The sequence below is a fragment of the Nansenia antarctica genome (genome assembly GCF_963989245.1).
Source record: "Nansenia antarctica genome assembly, chromosome: 10".
NCBI classification, from domain to species: domain Eukaryota; kingdom Metazoa; phylum Chordata; class Actinopteri; order Argentiniformes; family Microstomatidae; genus Nansenia; species Nansenia antarctica.
This window is the reverse complement of record NC_137680.1, coordinates 3,490,201-3,508,769: the sequence shown is the minus strand read 5'-3', so window position 1 is coordinate 3,508,769 and position 18,569 is coordinate 3,490,201. Positions and strand designations below refer to the sequence as shown.

The 18,569-nt window shown below is 42.4% G+C and overlaps 2 protein-coding genes across 2 annotated transcripts; one reads left to right on the top strand and one right to left on the bottom strand.

Moving 5' to 3' along the window:
- Window positions 1–2,812: 2,812 nt before the first annotated feature.
- On the bottom strand, window positions 2,813–9,824 carry cxcr3.2 (chemokine (C-X-C motif) receptor 3, tandem duplicate 2; the record flags this gene model as incomplete). The annotated part of the gene is made up of 2 exons (XM_080540523.1): window positions 2,813–3,916; window positions 9,756–9,824. The coding sequence occupies 2 exons, from the start codon at window positions 9,822–9,824 to the stop codon at window positions 2,813–2,815; spliced, it is 1,173 nt and encodes a 390-aa protein (XP_080396649.1).
- Window positions 9,825–15,059: 5,235 nt separating this feature from the next.
- Window positions 15,060–17,356, top strand: LOC308167049 (cornifelin homolog; the record flags this gene model as incomplete). Its single annotated transcript, XM_080541400.1, has 3 exons — window positions 15,060–15,192; window positions 15,572–15,708; window positions 17,249–17,356. The coding sequence occupies 3 exons, from the start codon at window positions 15,060–15,062 to the stop codon at window positions 17,336–17,338; spliced, it is 360 nt and encodes a 119-aa protein (XP_080397526.1). The 3' UTR covers window positions 17,339–17,356.
- Between the last annotated feature and the right edge of the window lie 1,213 nt (window positions 17,357–18,569).

Here is an 18,569-nt window from a genome sequence, read left to right as displayed (position 1 = left end):
CAATGCAATGATATGACTGACACACAACTAAATTATTCAATTATGCGAAGTTCCAGTGCCCCTATATGTAGACAGACAGTATGTACTGTACCAGATTGAAGTTAATCCACTTGACTCTAGTCTAGGGCTTTAAGAAGAGTGTATGAGAGAACATTTAGTGAGGAAAGGGATTCCAAGTGGAATGCCTCTAATTTCTGCTACATAGAATTGACATTTACAGCATTTCCTAAAGCATTTCAAGACATAGGTTGAATTGCACCAATAATACACCTCGTCATTTTCAAAGTAATATTATTATTACAGCTGAAGTCAGAAGTTTACATACACCTTAGCCAAATACATTTAAACTACGTTTTTCACAATTCCTGACATTGATTTAATCCTAGTGAATTTCCCCTGTCTTAAGCCTGGTACACCCTTCCGACCAAGGACAGCAAACGCCCGATAATCGGATGGCTCTAAAGATTATCCTACAAGATCATCCTGTGGTGTGACGTGTGTTAGGAGTCAATTTATCCTGACAATCTGCTCGGAAAATGGTCGGGGCCGACGATCGTAAATATTAAACGTGTTCAATATTTACGATCAAAAGTCCTCTTGTGTGTGGACGAAATTGACAACTCCTGAGTCCGGTTGTGACGTGGAATGGAATGTAGCCAATCAAGAAGCGAGCTGACTGACGCGTTTTCTTCTTTTCGTTCTTCTGCACTTTATTTGCCCTGTTGCACCTGGCTGCCTCGTACAGGTCAGTCAGGCAGGGCCGGTCCTAGGCATTTAGGTGCCCTAGGCGAGAGTATGATTTGATGCCCCCCCCCCTTCCCCAAAATTTTAGGGGCGCCACCCCCACCACATTAAGCCACCAGTACTGCCTCATCACCACCCACACATTCATATACTCACGTACTATTGTTTGTACAGTAATCAGGCATTTAGAAATTGCTCCCTAGAATGAACCAGACTTGTGGGGGTCCATCTTTTGATTTCCCCATGATGTCAAGCAAAGAGGCACTGAGTTTGAAGCTAGGCCTTAAAATACATCCACAGGTACACCTCCAATCGGTACACCTCCAAAATTATGAAATAGAGGCTAGAAGCTTCTAAAGCCATGATATCAGTTTTCCAAGGCATAGTTTAAAGGCACAGTCAATTTAGGGTATGTAAACTTCTGACCCACTGGAATTGTAATTGTAAAATGTACTTGCGCCATGCAGAAAGTAGATCTCCTAACTGACTTGCCAAAACTATAGTTTGTTAACATGACATCTGTGGAGTGGTTAAAAAAAAGAGTTTTAATGACTTCAACCTAAGTGCATGTGAACTCCCGACTTCAACTCGTGAGCTTAGAATGATAAGGTTCTATCTCCGTTTAGGGCAGTTCAGAGATATTGAGCGTCAAAGTTTTTACATTCCATTATGTTTTGTGAGATGGAACCTTTGTATTTTATGAATTACTAACTCAAAAATGTCAACATTTAAAAAAAATAACACCACACAGGCATTAATAAACACCTAATGGATCAGATTATGTAAAAAAACTCAATTTTGACAAAAACGGAGATAGAACCGTATAATTCTAACGTCACAAACTGTATATCTATGTCCAGTAGCTACCTAAATGGTTCTGTCACTAATTAGTTCCAACCTGCTTCCTGTGGCTTTTGGATGCCACTGCAGTTGCCAAGGAAATATGGAAATAGGGTAACAAGTATGTTAGTCTTGTAGGGCTGTGAGCTGGGTGGAAGGGCAGGGTTATGTTGGAGGGTTCATTATATTATTAATGTTAAAGCATTTTAAAATCTCTAATTTCAATTGTTTGCTGACTCATTCATAATTCATAAAAATCCTCTTCCTCCTCATGAAAAAAAAAACATTGGAAAATGGTGAGTGCAAATCCTGACTGAGAGTCCTACCCTACTTACCCTTAAGCACACTTTATTCAAATACTTTATAATGTATGAAATACTTCATACTTTATTCAAATACTTTGTCACTTTATTCAAATACTGCCTCTACCATCCACTGCCACCAAGTGCAACACTCATGCTATTTATATTATTAGTATTACTACCACTGTTGTATTGCTCAATCTGTCTCTTGTCTTATTAGTCTTTTACAACTATAACTATTGCCACTTTATTTATCTTGTCGCTACAATTTTGAGGAACTGAAGCCTACTAAGAATTTTACTCTTATACTTGCATAATGGGATGTAACAATACACTTGACACTTGAGAGTCAGGAAGTGAAAGCTGCTAGCCTAAGGAAAGGGTGGATATATGTTGACGTGCAGTAACTTGCATCACTTTTTTCACAACCTCCAACAGCCACTGGCTGAAACATTTGAAATATATGTTACCATAGCAGCCATCAAAACCATAAGAGGTGGTCACGTGAGTACCTCATAGTGCTGATCTTATTTGAGACCTTTCGCAAGAGTGAGACTATTTGTAGAAATGAAAGTCACCAATTTCTCAGTAGAGAGAGAGAGAGAGAGTGAAACGACTCGCTGGAGAGACAGATGAAACAACACAGCTACAGTACCTGGTTGAATAGGCAAAGGATGACATTAAACGACAACATCTACAGTATCTGCTAAATAAGAACTTAATGCCCTTACAGTAACATGAATGAAGATGGAAACAAGACAGAAATGTTTCTATGAAATGCCCCTTCTGGAAAAACGTTGTGCTACATTTTGAGTATGGCTACAGATGAGTGAATTACAAGAACAACATTGTCCTTTTTGACTGGATTTTGTTCTGATTCAGCAACATACAACACCCCCCCCCCCCCTCTCTCTCTTTCACCAGGTTCACACCATGACAGAGAAGTAGGAGGTGTTCTCGCTCTCAACTGAGCTGAAGGAGCCAGTCGGCCTCCGTAACCTCCTCTGTCCAAAACCGTCGGTCCCTAGACACCTCATCTGTCCCAGCAAGCCCTTACACATCTTGACCAGCTCCATCCTGAACTTCACCCCTACGAACCCGTACAGCAGGGGGTTGAGGGCGCAGTGCGACAGTCCCAGGCTCTCCGTCACCAGGGTCCCGAAGTCCACCGTGCGCCCGAACGCGCAGCCCCCGCCGACCACGCCCAGCTTCTGCAGGCTGTCGGCCAACTGGAAGAAGTTGTAGGGCGCCCAGCAGAGCACGAACACGGACACCAGGGAGACGATGAGGCGGAGGGACTTGCGCTTCTGGCGGCGCGAGGCGTTGCACAGGGACTTGAAGATGCGGACGTAGCAGTACAGCATCACCAGCAGGGGGAGCCCGAAGCCCAGCACCAGGTTGAGCAGCTGCAGGCCCACCTGCCACTGCTTGGAGCTCTGGACGAACCAGGTCTGGCACACCCTCCCCGAGTCCCCCACCGTCACCACCTGCCTGAAGATGATGTCCACCCCGCTCAGGCCCAGGCACACGGTCCAGATGAGGGCGCAGGCGATCTGGGCGTGGCAGGGGTTGCGTTTCCACCCGCTCTTGACGGCGTGGACGATGGCCAGGTAGCGGTCGAAGCTGATGCACGCCAGGAACAGGATCCCGCTGTAACGGTTGAGGGAGAAGAGCGCGCCGGAGATCTTGCAGGCGGCCTCTCCGAACACCCACTCGTGCGCCCACTGGACGGTGAAGAGGGGCAGCGTGAGGGCCAGGAGGAGGTCGGAGACGGCCAGGTGGAGGAGGAAGGTGTCGGTGAGGGAGAAGGAGCAGGACCCTGCGGTGTGGGAGTGGCGGTAGCGTCGCACCACGCACACGACCAGCACGTTGCCCACCAGCGCCAGGACGAAGACTATACTGTAGACCACGGGGGAGTAGCTCCGTGCGAACGTCCAGATGTCGTCCTGTTCGCAGGGCGTGGCGTGGGACTGGCTCCTCTCCGTGTCAGGCGTGAGTGTGCTCAGGTCATCCGTGTATTCACCAATATCCTAGAAATATAGAGAAATATATAAATGACAATAACAAAATGGTAAATGGATATATAGCACCTTTTTTGCTGCTCCAAAGCGCTTTACAACGGCCTCTCATTCACCGATTCACACACACATTCACACACCAATGGCGGCAAGCTGCCATGCAAGCTGCCGGCCCGCTCACTGGGAGCAATTTTGGGGTTCAGTGTCTTGCCCAAGGACACTATGACATGTGGCCAGCCGGGGCTCGAACCGCTGATCTGCCAACCTTGTGATCATTAGACGGCGACTCTACCTCCTGCGCCACAGCCGCCCCATATAACAGTGGTGTCCAACTCTGCAGGGCTGCAACAGAGTCAGCTTTTTTTTCCAACCCAGCACCCAGAAGACCAAAAGTCCAAAAATTCGAATATCGTGCAAAAGTCCATTCATTTCAGTAAGTCAACTTAAAGGGTTAAACTTAAATATTATATAGACTCATTGCATTGTACATATGCATGATTATACTTTTCAGAGGGCTGACATTTCTGTATTTAAAATCCTTTTCTTATTGATTTCATGTCATATTAAACATTTTTCTGAGATATTTAATTTGGGGTTTTCATGAGCTGTAAGCCATAATCATCAAATTTATAACAAATAAAGGCTTAACAAATATCTCACTTTGCATGTAATGAGTCTATATAATATCTAAGTTTAACCCTTTAAGTTGAATTACTGAAATGAATGAACTTTTGCACGATATTCCATTTTTTTGAGTTGCACCTGTATATTAGATAGGTGTTGAATCGCTGCACTGTCTAGATAGAACCTGTATAAGCCTGTGCGAGGTTTGGGTCCATTTTAATTTGATTTCCTTCAATAGAAGAAGTTAATTGAAAATGGCCTGTTTATTGCATGAGGATTTCTTTCTTTGTGTATTATTGAGTGAATCAAAAATATAATGGACCTCAACTCTGTACAGTATGCGCTGTTTGTTCCAGTGCAATTCGAATACATCTGCAGTAGCTGAATTATGTCTTATGTCAGTGTTGGCTTGAGCAAACAAGTAACTTGTAACTCTGTAGGACCAGGCTATTCATCACAGAAGACATTGATAAACAACCTGAACTATGTTATGTCCATTGTTATTTGTGACATTTGTTTTTTGTGTACTTGTGTGCTTCCCTAACTATAATGCTGGTGTGAGTCACAATGTCACAAGCTCTCATATACACTGAACAAAAATATAAACATTTCGACTCGTCACTCGTCAAAGATCTAAGACTTTTTCTATGTACACAAAAGGCCTATTTCTCCTATTTCTACTTCCTCCTTAGCCGAGATAATCCATCCACCTGACAGGTGTGGCATATCAAGATGTTGATGAAACAGCAAAGACAGTATCTGGTGTGACCAGTGGTGTAGTCTACGACGTGATACGCAGGACTACGCCGTATACCCACTAGGAAAGGCCAAGGATTTCCATAGACCCACTTTAAAATGTGTGAGGATACGTAACAGCGTTTTGTGACAGAACTTTCACACTTTCATTCATAAAACTCACCCCGTCTGTGTTACGAATAGGGCTGTTACGATTATTCGACGTCGTCGACGTCATCGACTACGTCAATACGTCGGTTAGCGTAATATGCGTCGGTTAGTCGCAAAAAAAAATGCCGTTTTTTTTTTTTTTTTTAGCTTTATTTTACCAGGCGAGACAATTAAGTGTATGAGTGAAAAATGGATAGCTACTAGCTAATGTTACACAAGCAATGTAGCTCACCACAGTTCGTATGTCTTGTCTTCTGGTGTTAGTAACGTTAGCTATGTAGCTGGCTAGCTACGGTAGCCTATTGTCATTGTGGTGCGAGCACCTACTGTACGTTATCTAGCTCGTAGCTCGCATGCTACGTTAGCATCAATTTAACTAATCATAACATAGCAGCGAGAGTAACGTTAGCTAGCTATGTGTTGTGGTGATGGACAGACTTCTAAATGGCCATGTTGGCATTCAAGTTGGCTAAACATAGCAGTGAGGTGGAGACAAATAAGTAAAAAAATAAAATAAAAAAAAAATATTTTTTTTACAGTACAAAAATTATCGTTAGACTTATCGATAAATTACTCGTTAGACTAATCGAATAATCGATAAAATAATCGCTAGATTAATCGTTAGAAAAATAGTCGTTTGGGACAGCACTAGTTACGAAGCACCATCAAAGGGGGAGATGCGACATGAAATATGTCAAAATGCAGCACTATCATGCACAGATCAGCCTTATTACATGTAATGTTAGATATATAACGTTAGACAGGGAGCGCAGATGTATTTTTATGGTGTTCCGAAATGAACGATATGAGGCTGGGAGGGAAAAATCACAGTATGAGTATACCCACTAGAAAAAACTATAGACTACACCACTGGGTGTGACCAACATTTCCCTCACGCAGTGCCACACATCTCCTTCGCATAGAGTTGATCAGGTTGTTGATTGTGGCCTGTTGGAATGTTGGAATGTTGGTCCACTCCTCTCCAATGGCTGTGCGAAGTTGCTGGATATTGGCAGGAACTGGAACACGCTGTTGTTGTATACGCCGATCCAGAGCAACTCAAACATGCTCAACAGGTGACATGTCCAGTGAGTATGCGGGCCATGCAAGAACTGAGATGAGTTCAGCTTCCAGGAATTGCGTACGGATCCTTGCAACATGGGGCCGTGCGTTATCATACTGCTAACGAGGTGATGGTGGCGGATGAACGGCACAACACTGGGCCTCGTCACGGTATCTCATCATATATCATCAATAAATTATAAGGTGTAAAGGTATATCATCAATAAAATGCACCTATGTTCGTTGCCCGTAGCATATGCCTGCCCATACCATAACCCCACCGCCACCATGGACCACTGACTCCAGTGTTTCTCAACCCTCTCCACCAGCACACCTGATTCAACTAATCAAGTACAAACCATAATTGCTTTGTTACTTGATTAGTTGAATCAGGTGTGCTGGTGGTGGTGGAACAGGTCAAATATGTGGTGCGGCTGGGGCGCCCCGAGGAGATGGTTGAGAAACACTGGACCACTCTTTTCACAACATTGACAACATCAGCATACTGCTTCTCCAAAGAACACTTCTCCAAAGTGCCAGACGCAAATCGAAGGTGAAGGTGAGCATTTGCCAACTCTACGAACTGCAGTCAGGTCAAAGGTCAAGACCCCGGTGAGGACGACGAGCATGCAGATGAGCTTCCCTGAGACGGTTTCTGGCAGTTTGTGCAGAAAGTCTTTGGTTATGCAAACCGATTGTTGCATCAGCTGTTCCGGGCTGGCTGGTCTCAGACGATCTTGCAGGTGAAGATGCCGGATGTGGAGGTCCTGGTCTGGCGTGGTTTCACGTGGTCTACGGTTGTGAGGCCGTTTGGATGTACTCTGACAAATCCTCTGAAACAACTTTGGAGACGGCTTATGGTAGAGGAATGAACATTCAATTCACGGGCAACAGCTCTGGTGGACATTCCTGCAGTCAGCATGCCCAATTGCACGCTCCCTCAAAACTTGCAACATCTGTGGCATTGTGCTGTGTGACAAAACTGCACATTTTAGAGTGGCCTTTTATTGTGACCAGCCTAAGGCACACCTGTGCAATAATCACACTGTCTAATCAGCATCTTGCCACACCTGTCGGTTGGAGGGATTAGCTCAGCAGAGGAGAAGTGACACGTTTATCTTGAATTATGCTTGATTTATTATGTCTTGTGCTGCAATGCAATGTCAGGATCCAAAGAATTTTACTCTGTTACTCTGTAATCCGACGTCACAAATAAACTTGAACCTTGAAAGTGCTCACTAACACAGATTTAAACACATTTGTGAACAAAATAATTTTAGAGAAATAGGCCTTTTGTGTACATAGAAAAAGTCTTAGATCTTTGATTTCAACTCATGAAAAAATTTGAGCAAAAAAAGTGTTTATATTTTTGTTCAGTGTAGAAAGTGTGCAAGCCAAAATATCGTAATGCGAACACTTCCACTTCTTTAAACCAGTCTAATCTCACTCAAAAGGTAAAGACCAATTCACTGCAGTGCATTTCCTACATCAACCATCAACATTTGATGTGTTTGCAGAAGTTTATAATCAGTATATCTCTCACCTATCAATATTTTGGAACCAAATGGGAAGAGTATCTATTGGAAAGTCATGCATTCATATTTGACCTTTTGTTTTCATGTTGTTTTCAATATTACATTTGAAAAATACTATACTTTACTTTACAGTTATGTCATTGTCTCTCTTGATGGGAATTCTTTTTTCTTTTTTCCTTTTGATGAAAACAATCCTTGGTGAAAAACAGATTGGTCACACTACACTAGAATGTCTTTCAAGTGAACTTTCAAGTGCATGTTGAAGTTATATATAGAGTTGTTGTTTTTTTTATCTCGTAATTTATCTCAAAGGGATGCTGTGCCAAATTCTGACTCATGTGTTAACCCAAGTTCACCTGAGACTCTTAAGAGTTTCTAGATATTAGCTGCTTTCCATTTGCACACCTCCTAACCAACCAGGTCTACAATGCAACACATACTTTCTTCTCCTTTATATACCTGGCTACCTATACATACAATTATGTCTCCTCTCAATCCCTCTCTGCAGCCACTATTGCTCTTGTGGTCACACAGAAACACACCTGTCTGCATGGGGGGATAAACAGACATCACTCACCCAATAATCTGCTGTGGTAGTCATGGCTGGATCGTACCTGTCACCTGTAACCAAGGAGACAGCAGAATATCTTCAAAGAATCAGGATAAAACACTCTTCTTCTCTCTCCCTGGCTTCTCTCACCTCCCTTGTTTGGTCACACTTAGGCAAGGGTAATCAGAAAGGAGAAGTAGGAATTCAGGAAGTGAATCCGCTAATTTCAGGGCAAAACAGACACATATTCATCTGCATCTGTAGGAACTGGTGACTGTCAAAATTATGACAGGGCCGGGTGCAGTACATCTGAGGAGGGGGGGGGGGGGGGCAGACTAAGAGGTAGTTCTATCTAAAACCATACCACAGATACCACAGAAGGAGGGGGGAGTACTTGTGTAGCACAACACTGAGACAGCTAGACTGTGACTCTAAGTGGGGCATTTATGACAAAACAAAAACAGCTCTATCACCAACTCCTATTTCTGTATACACTATTACAGCTAGACATAGTCAGTGTCATCCATTGTACTGTGTATTAACCCTGCTTTATATAAGTCACCTTAATGCACTTAAATTACCTCAGAATGTATTTTGATTATAAACAATAACTTGATATTATGATATGATACTTCCATATACAGACCGGATTTGGCTTATATTTAATCCAATTGTTTTCATCATAAAACACACAGTTTGCAACCATGTTATTCTATAATGGATTTAACATCTTTCACATGTGTGATGTGGGAACTGGGACATGTTTATATTTCCCAGCAGACACTCTTCCCTGACTTTCGTGGGGGGGTTGGGGAGTCGAGACCATTTAAATGTTCTATTATTTGACATAAAAACATACAGAGCCCCCCTGGGGTCACATGGTCGGAAAAAAATATTTGATGTGTGAATCCGTTCCCTCGGTTTTGTAATTCGTTCCCTCTGTTTAGTAATTTGTTAGGGACCGGGTTAGTGTTAGGGTTATGGTTAGGCCCTACGAGCCAGAACCATCGCAAGGATTAGGGTTAGGGTTAGAATCCTTGCGATCGTTCTGGCTCGTAGGGCCTAACCCTAACCCTAACCCTAACCATAACCCTAACCTAACAAATTACTAAACCGAGGGAACGGATTACTAAACTGAGGGAACGGATTCACACATCAAATATTTCTTTTCTACCATGTGACCCCAGGGGGGCTCGATCCAGGGAGGGTGATGAAGTTTCCTCTTCATCAGAGAATGAGTCATAACGGTCAGAGGCTTCTACATTGTACTCGACCTCAGACTCCTCTTCCTCAAGGAGTCGATCTGTGTGAGCGTGTGTGTGTGTGTGTGTGTGTGTGTGTGTGTGTGTGTGTGTGTGTGTGTGTGAGGCTCAAGTTGAAAATAATTGATAAAATAAAGTTAAACGGCATTTCTGTGATGTCAAACTAAAATGGGTGAATTTCACCTGCAACATAACAGGATGGTTAAGCAAAAATATGGAGAAAAGATTAAAAATATATATATAATGCATCAAGCATCATGCTTTCCAATTAGTCCTAATTCCTGGTAAAGTATGTGCATACAGAGGAAAGGTAGGATACAAGTCCCTGTGTATATTGCTGTACATACTATGTAGTGCCAATAGATTTTGAAAACGTTTTTCTCCATCTTGGGGGAAGTGAAAGTGCTGTGTTGCGTTTTAGTGCTGAGTTTTATTCCTCATGTTTAGACCAAAGCTGAAGTGGTCAGAGCCAGAACGTACTTTGCTTTACTTTGTTTGTGGAAGTCTACAGTCAACGCTGCTCTTGTGTCTCTATAAATCCCACAGATTTCGACCTACTTCAAAACCTCTGAACGTGAAACATACAATGATACCCCAGGGTGACAGGATCGTGAAAAGCACTTTACATTTCTGTCAAACATATTCCTCTCTATGGAAACTTTGCTAAAACTGTTGTCAATGACAGAATGAAGATGACAGAGTGACACAGCCTAACATCTATAACAATCTGTTCAATTAAAAACATATCTTTGTATGGGAAACAATGGAATATAATGTGGTAATGTGGGAGTGAGTAGAAATGAGGAGACGCTAGACAGTTTGTCGAGTCGGAGGTTTTACTTCCCAACTTAGAACAATAGAACAGCAGCAGGATCACAGTGTACACATAAGGCCTATTCGGTGGTGTGAATTGAGAATCGAATGTTGTCGTGCGACAAAATCGCATGCCGTGTGCATTGGGCTATAGTGTCTAGGGAATGTCTATGTCCAGTGGGTCACCACAGTAACAGAATATATGCAAATACACTAAGATAAAAAATCTGATGTCCCAGCAACTGTGAATCTAACCATTAGAGCGACTATCTCGATTACACAGAACATGAAGACATCACACCTTGGTTTTTCTTTTTGCAGCTAGCATACAGAGAGCGCCATGCTTGCTCAGATGTCTTCTTGTACTTGTTTTATCAACTACTCTAATGATTCCTCCTCCTGTCCTACATCGGAATTATATTACAGATGAATTGTGGGAAATTGTTACGTCCCCATGTTTATTTGATTTAGTATTGAGTAGTTCATTTTCTATTTTGTATTGTCACACACTAGCCATAGGAAACAGGCGTAGGTGAGATACCCTTGGGTATACATTACATCACGTAGGCTCATCTATGTTAAATACAGTAGGCAAAGGAGCGGCTGTCGTTATGTAGAATTGTACACTGGTAGGGTCACACTTTATTCTTTTGTTTCTTTGGGTTGACACCGCTCACAGTCTGCCTGTTGTCCGATGGCTTGTGTTTTTGTACCTCACAACCATTTGTTAATTAAATCATTGCACTGTAGTTCGTTCGTCTTGTGGCCTTTTATCAGTTTTTCCCTCCCCCACTACAAGTGGCAACTTACTTACACCCTTTATGTTACGGCTCCCCCCTACACCCCCCTAGACGTAGAGCCAGAAGATCTGGGAGTTCGTAACAGAAATGAACAAGAGAGAGTGTGGGTGGGTATAAATATCACTATCCTTGACAGCCAGTGGGTGCATTTAGGAAGTTGCGATGAGCCAATAGCGATCCACCGTCCAAAAGTGAAGCCGATAGGCCTGTGCCATCTTCACAAGCACCGTATGGCCTTGCAGTAGTACTCAGAGCCATACAATGTATATATATATATATATACCATATGGTCTCTGTAAACGTTGGTTAGGATTTGTGTGCTCATGCTAAATGTGTGGCTCAGTTGGTAGAGCATGGCACTAACCACACTTCATTTGTAGATTCAATTTCCGCTGGGCCCATTTATACTGAAAACAGAAATGTCTGCACTCACTGCTTCGGATAAAAGTGTCAGCTAAATGGCATATATAACATTTCTTCAGCCGTCTTAGGAAGTAGGGGCCTGTCTGACCACAGTGTCATTATTGTGGGACCATATCAGGCCATCCATTATCTGTGATAAGAATGCACAGGAATTTGAAAATCTTGACATCTCAATTTATTCTCAAGGTATGTTTAAGCCTTATCAGAAACTGAATACATAACACTGACAAACTACCTAGTATTTTTAAATAAACAGTACAGAGGTGGATTACCCATGATGTTGTTACACGGTTCTCCTTTTTTTTGGCGAAATCTCAAAAGAATCATTGTGGTTGTGTCACTGTCTGGAGTGGTGGTCTTAGGGGAATTATTTCCCCTAAGATATTTCCCCATGTTGTGCAACTTCAACTATATTTCCTTCTGCTCTCTACAGTATGGTGACTCAGTGCCTGTGTGTGAATAGAGTCAATAGAACACTACTGAACACTACAACATTATTGTACTGTCCTTTATACTTAATATTTGACTTTATTATGCTTTATATTGTTCCTTTTTTTGCATAACCATGTTCCTCCCTTTGTACTTACACAGCTCTAATCTAACAGAGAGTGTCTGACAAAGGTTACAGCTGTGTTATTATTATATAACATTAGTGCCATTTATTAACCCTTTCAAGGGGTTCATTACCATGGGCACACCTAGAAAAGCAAATGCCCAGGGTAAACACCATAAACAAACACCACCAAACTCCTGCATTGGTCGTATTGAATGGCTGGTGTTGATCTATGGCGCTTTACTGTATAAATGATTAAATACAAATGACACACACACACACAGACACACACTCACGGACAAACACACACACACACACACAGACACACACTCACGGACAAACACACACACACACACACACACACACACACACACACACACACCAAAGCAGGGATGCCAAATATCACACAAGCGTATTCAAATTTATTTCCATATGAAACTAAAGAGTTCCAGGACCCTCCCACATTTCAAAGTGTATGGACTGAGTGTCTAATGGAATCACAATGCACACACACACACACACACACACACACACACACACACACACACACACACACACACACACACACACACACACACACACACACCTAACATTAGGGAGAGGCCTATTCAAGAGTGGCTTAAACACAAGCTACCCTGCACTGTTTGTGGGAACTGATATACTGATAATGGTATACGTCATATCAGGAGGGTAGACATGTGAATGACCTGAAACCTCTACGCCCCAAAACCAAACATTCGAAGAGTTTTCCCAAGGTGTTCCTATAGTTCCTAGACGGACACTTCCATTAACTGCCCCGTTGGAGCTATTTGTCAGTCCGTATCGCCATGGAGACGGTATGTCCATGAAATCATGATGTCATGAAGAGTATAAGAGAGGAGGGCAACGGCGTCTTTCCCATTTGGTGAACGGGAGAGCGCCCAGATATATATATATATCTAACACTACACTCATTCGAGCGAGGCTGACAAGGATTGACCCCAACAGGTAAGACGCAGGAGGTGAATGTTGTTACTAGAACATTTTTTAATGCCAGAATAATTTAATAACATAAAGTATCAATGTCTGGTGTAAACCTAATCCAATAGGACAATTGTATTGTCTGTGGTAATAATAATAATAATAATAATAATAATACATTTTTATATGGCGCCTTTCAAGGCACTCAAGGTCGCCGTACAACAAATAAAAAAAAAACAGTTACAAAATTCTAATACAGAGAAATATACAGTATACACATAGCTAGCAGCAGAGCAACACGGGAACAGTAAGTCAACGGGCATACGCCTGCGTAAACAAGTGAGTTTTGAGGTGGCTTTTGAATGTGGAGATTGAATCAATGTTCCTGATGGTGTGCAGCACTCTGTGTCTAACCATTGAAATGAAATGGATGAAATTGTCCAAACTGTCACTTTCCCTCACTTCTATCGTATACTTTCTTTCCTCCCTCTCTTCTTCCTCTTTCTCACCTTGACCTTCACTCTCTTTCTTCTCACCGAAACTCACTCCCCTTTCTCTCCCCTACGATTCCCTTCTCTACTATCTCTCTCTTTCCTATGTACTTTTCTATCCTGACTCTCTCTTACCTCTACCCTCTCTCTCCTTCCTCTGCCCTCTCTCTCCTTCTTCTACCCTCTCTCTCCTTCTTCTACCCTCTCTCTCCTTCCTCTACCCTCTCTCTCCTTCTTCTATCCTCTCTCTCCTTCTTCTACCCTCTCTCTCCTTCTTCTATCCTCTCTCTCCTTCTTCTACCCTCTCTCTCCTTCTTCTACCCTCTCTCTCCTTCCTCTACCCTCTCTCTCCTTCTTCTACCCTCTCTCTCCTTCCTCTACCCTCTCTCTCCTTCTTCTATCCTCTCTCTCCTTCTTCTACCCTCTCTCTCCTTCCTCTACCCTCTCTCTCCTTCTTCTATCCTCTCTCTCCTTCTTCTACCCTCTCTCTCCTTCCTCTACCCTCTCTCTCCTTCCTCTACCCTCTCTCTCCTTCCTCTACCCTCTCTCTCCTTCCTCTACCCTCTCTCTCCTTCTTCTACCCTCTCTCTCCTTCCTCTACCCTCTCTCTCCTTCTTCTGCCCTCTCTCTCCTTCCTCTACCCTCTCTCTCCTTCCTCTACCCTCTCTCTCCTTCTTCTATCCTCTCTCCTTCCTCTACCCTCTCTCTCCTTCTTCTACCCTCTCTCTCCTTCTTCTACCCTCTCTCTCCTTCTTCTACCCTCTCTCTCCTTCTTCTACCCTCTCTCTCCTTCTTCTACCCTCTCTCTCCGTCCTCTGCCCTCTCTCCTTCCTCTACCCTCTCTCTCCTTCCTCTTCCCTCTCTACCCGTCTTCGCCGCCGCCCCCCCCCTCCCCACAGTGTAAGCTTGCAAAGTAGATGTTATACAAGTTATACAAGTTATTATTAGTTATTGACATGTATGCTTGTTTAGTTATTATTAGTGTGTAAGCTTGCAAAGTAACCCCTCCCTTCCTGTTCTTCCTCGTGTGTCCCCCCCCCCCCCCCCCCATCTCTGTAATCTTGTTTTCAATCATTGTAAAGCGCTTTGAGTTGCATCCGTGTACGAAAGGCGCTATATAAATAAAGTTTAACTTCACTTCACTACCCTCCCTCTCGCCCTGTCTGCTTCTCAGTAATGGCCTATCAGATGGACGTGATCAACTCCCAGCCGCAGCAGGTCGTGTCTGTCACCAACTACACTGTGTCCTCAGCCGCGACCGAAGACTGGAACACCAATGTGTGCGACTGCTGTGACGACTGTGGCATCTGTGAGTGTGTTTATGTGTGTGTGTGTGTGTGTGTGTGTGTGTGCGTGTGTGTGTGTCGTGTGTGCGTGTGTGTGTGTGTGTCGTGTGTGTGTGTGTGTGTGTGTGTGTTTATGTGTGTGTGTGTGTGAGTGTGTGTGTGTGTGTGTGTGTGTGTGCGCGTGTGTGTGTGTGTGTGCGCGTGTGTCTAAATCATTTATTACTACATGAAAGGGTGAAATCAAAAGCACAAGCGCTGAACAGCATGTATGACACTGCTGTATTGAGCTTTTTCCACCTGTACCGAAAACAAATTCCACCGACCTAGGTCATGTGGTCATTAAACGATTCATTCATTCATTCGTTCATTCATTCATTCATGGCTTCTATCCCTTGGTCCCAGGTCTGTGTGGGTTCTTCGTGCCCTGTATCCTGGGCTGTAAGGTGTCCCAGGACCACGGGGAGAGCTGCTGCCTCGTCTGCCTCCCTGGAGCCTTAATCGCCCTCAGGACCAGCATCCGCAGCAAATACCGCATCTCTGTAAGTCTCTGTGAGCTTAGAATGATAAGGTTCTATCTCCGTTTAGAATGATAAGGTTCTATCTCCGTTTAGAATGATAAGGTTCTATCTCCGTTTAGAATGATAAGGTTCTATCTCCGTTTAGGGCAGTTCAGAGATATTGAGTGTCAAAGTTTTTACATTCCATTATGTTTTGTGAGATGGAACCTTTGTATTTTATGAATTACTAACTAAAAAAAATTCAACATTTTAACCCTCTATGGCACGCATTATGAATCCAGTTGGGAAAAAAATGTTTTGAGTGTTTTTTTGTCTTAGAATAGACCAAATAAACATAATCTAAAGACATTTTCAATAAATATTTTTTGGGGGGTACTTTTTGGGGTGCGTTGCCTTGAGGCAACACTGTGCCATAATGGTCAGTCAAAGTCAAAGTCAAAATCAGCTTTATTGTTAATCTAATATATGTACAGACATACAGAGGGCTGAAATTGCGTTTCCCTCTCATGCACGGTGCATAGTAAACAAAAACAATAAATAACAATATAATACGACAAGATTAGACATAACTATCTATACAAAAAATACTAGATAAAAGATTTTAAATGTGCGGTACAATGTACAGGGGTGGAATACAATAGACAATAGTGCAATAGTGGTAATTGGCTCAGTATAATAGAGTAAAGTGGCTAAAGTACATACATGTAAGTAATGGTAAGTAATGGCATGGAGAGTGCCCCCGAGAGGCCCCCGAGAGGTGCCCCAAGAGAGGCACGCCTGCCCCCTGACAGGTGCGCCTGACCAGTGTCATGGTGTCATGGTGAATCCATAATGGTACGGTGTTGCCTCAAGGCAACATTTGCAACTTACCATAATGGTACGGTGTTGCCTCAAGGCAACATTTGCATTTTAACAAGTTTCCATTACTTAATTAGCAAATAAAGTAAATTAAACTATTAGAAGGTAAGCTTTACTCAGCTATTATTATGAATATATTTTTTTTCCAGATTGAAAAAGGCCAGGAAAATATGTTTTCAGACGATGTTTGTGGAGAGAAATGTCTAAGCTAATTCGTGTAGGAAGGTCTGGAAGAAAGGGATGCTGCATGGCCTCCAGAGAGACATGTGACACATTCAAACACTGCCTTTGGTTCCTTATGGCCCTGCCTCTTTTTATTTATAAGTATTGCATCATAACTGGGGATGCATTGTGTGAATGTAAAAGGTCAATAATGGGTATGTTGCCTAGAGGCAACAAGGTGCCATAGAGGGTTAAAAATAACACCACACAGGCATTAATAAACACCTAATGGATCAGAGTTTGTAAAAAACCTCAATTTTGACAAAAATGGAGATAGAACCTTATAATTCTAACGTCACGAAGTGTTCTCAGCCCCATCAGTCCGATCCCTTTATGTCCATGGTTTGGAACACTGTTAGAGTGTATTGCAAAAGAAGAATGTCATTTTAGTCGAATGTTGTTTAATTCTATTGCTCTTTTTTTGAATGTGATGATTTCATAATGATACATGATAAAACAAACTGTATCTGTTCCTCCTCAGGGCTCCGTGTGTGATGATTGGTTGATCATGAACTGCCTGCCTCTCTGTGGACTCTGTCAGATGGCTCGGGAGCAAAAGATGAGAGGCTGATTGGTCGAAGGAGGGAGGAGAGGGAGGGGCTATATTTCATCTAGCATCCACTCAGGGGGGAAAGAACACAATCTCGTCCTCTGTGGCTCAGATGGTCGAGCATGGCGCTAGCAATGCTTAGGTTGTGGGTTCAATTCCTGCTAGGACCATATATACTGAAACATGCATGCACTCACTGCCGTGTAAGTCACTTTGGATAAAAGCATCAGCCAAATGGCATATATTATTATTATTATTATTATTATTATTATTATTATTATTATATAGTGTGTCCTCTGATGTCACCATTTGAGACCTATGCAAATTGCATATTCAGATATTTTGTTTGAAAATGGTTTAATGTTATGTAATGACAGACCTGTGAATCACTTCAACACATTTGCATTCATTGACTAAAATAATATGTGTGCATGCAGCATGAATTCAAATTGAAAAGGAATCATGCTTTACTGTATACTTGAAAAACAATTGTAGGTGAGTGATGTCTCGATTGTGAACTTTGACCTCTTCTATTTGCCTGTTTTTCAATGCAAGAAGCCCACCCCCTATTTATTATGAATGTCTGTTTGTTATTTCTAGACTATTACAATATACAAAAGAACAGTATATCATTAATATAGAATTAATACTTAACTCTTGTTTTGTACTATCTCTTTTTTCTTTTTTCTTTTTTTTCTTTACATTTAAACATTTTTCCATTGGTGAGAACCATAACCAAATAATAAAGTTTACATTCACCAAGTTCACATTCACCATTTTTACAAATGTTGATGCCACTTTTTTAGTAAGCGCTCGCTAGACCCTCTAGTGTAAACTTATTTTTCTAAGTGCAAAAACAACATCACATCCTTCAACCAGGCAGAGAATGAGGTAGGCGACTTCCAGGATAGTAGTTTTGTACTCAATCTCAATGTAATCAGTGCTAGTCTGTAAATGAGCATGATCTATGGGATTTTGAAAGCAAGCAATATTAATAAAACCTCTTCTGGCATACTTGAATGTGGTTTGTATTTGTTTGGTTCCCACCCCCTCTCTCCATGCATTTTTTTTGAATGGCTCATGGGTGTGGATCAGTTGACGATCTTCCTCTTTCTGTTCCATGGAAAGCGTGTCTGCCTTCAGACAAGGAGAGAGACATGCATTCAGATCATAGCAGGAACAAATCATGACAAAGCCCCTTGAAAAGGTAAGGCTGCAAGGACAAATGGACTCTTTCAATTTAAGGTCAACC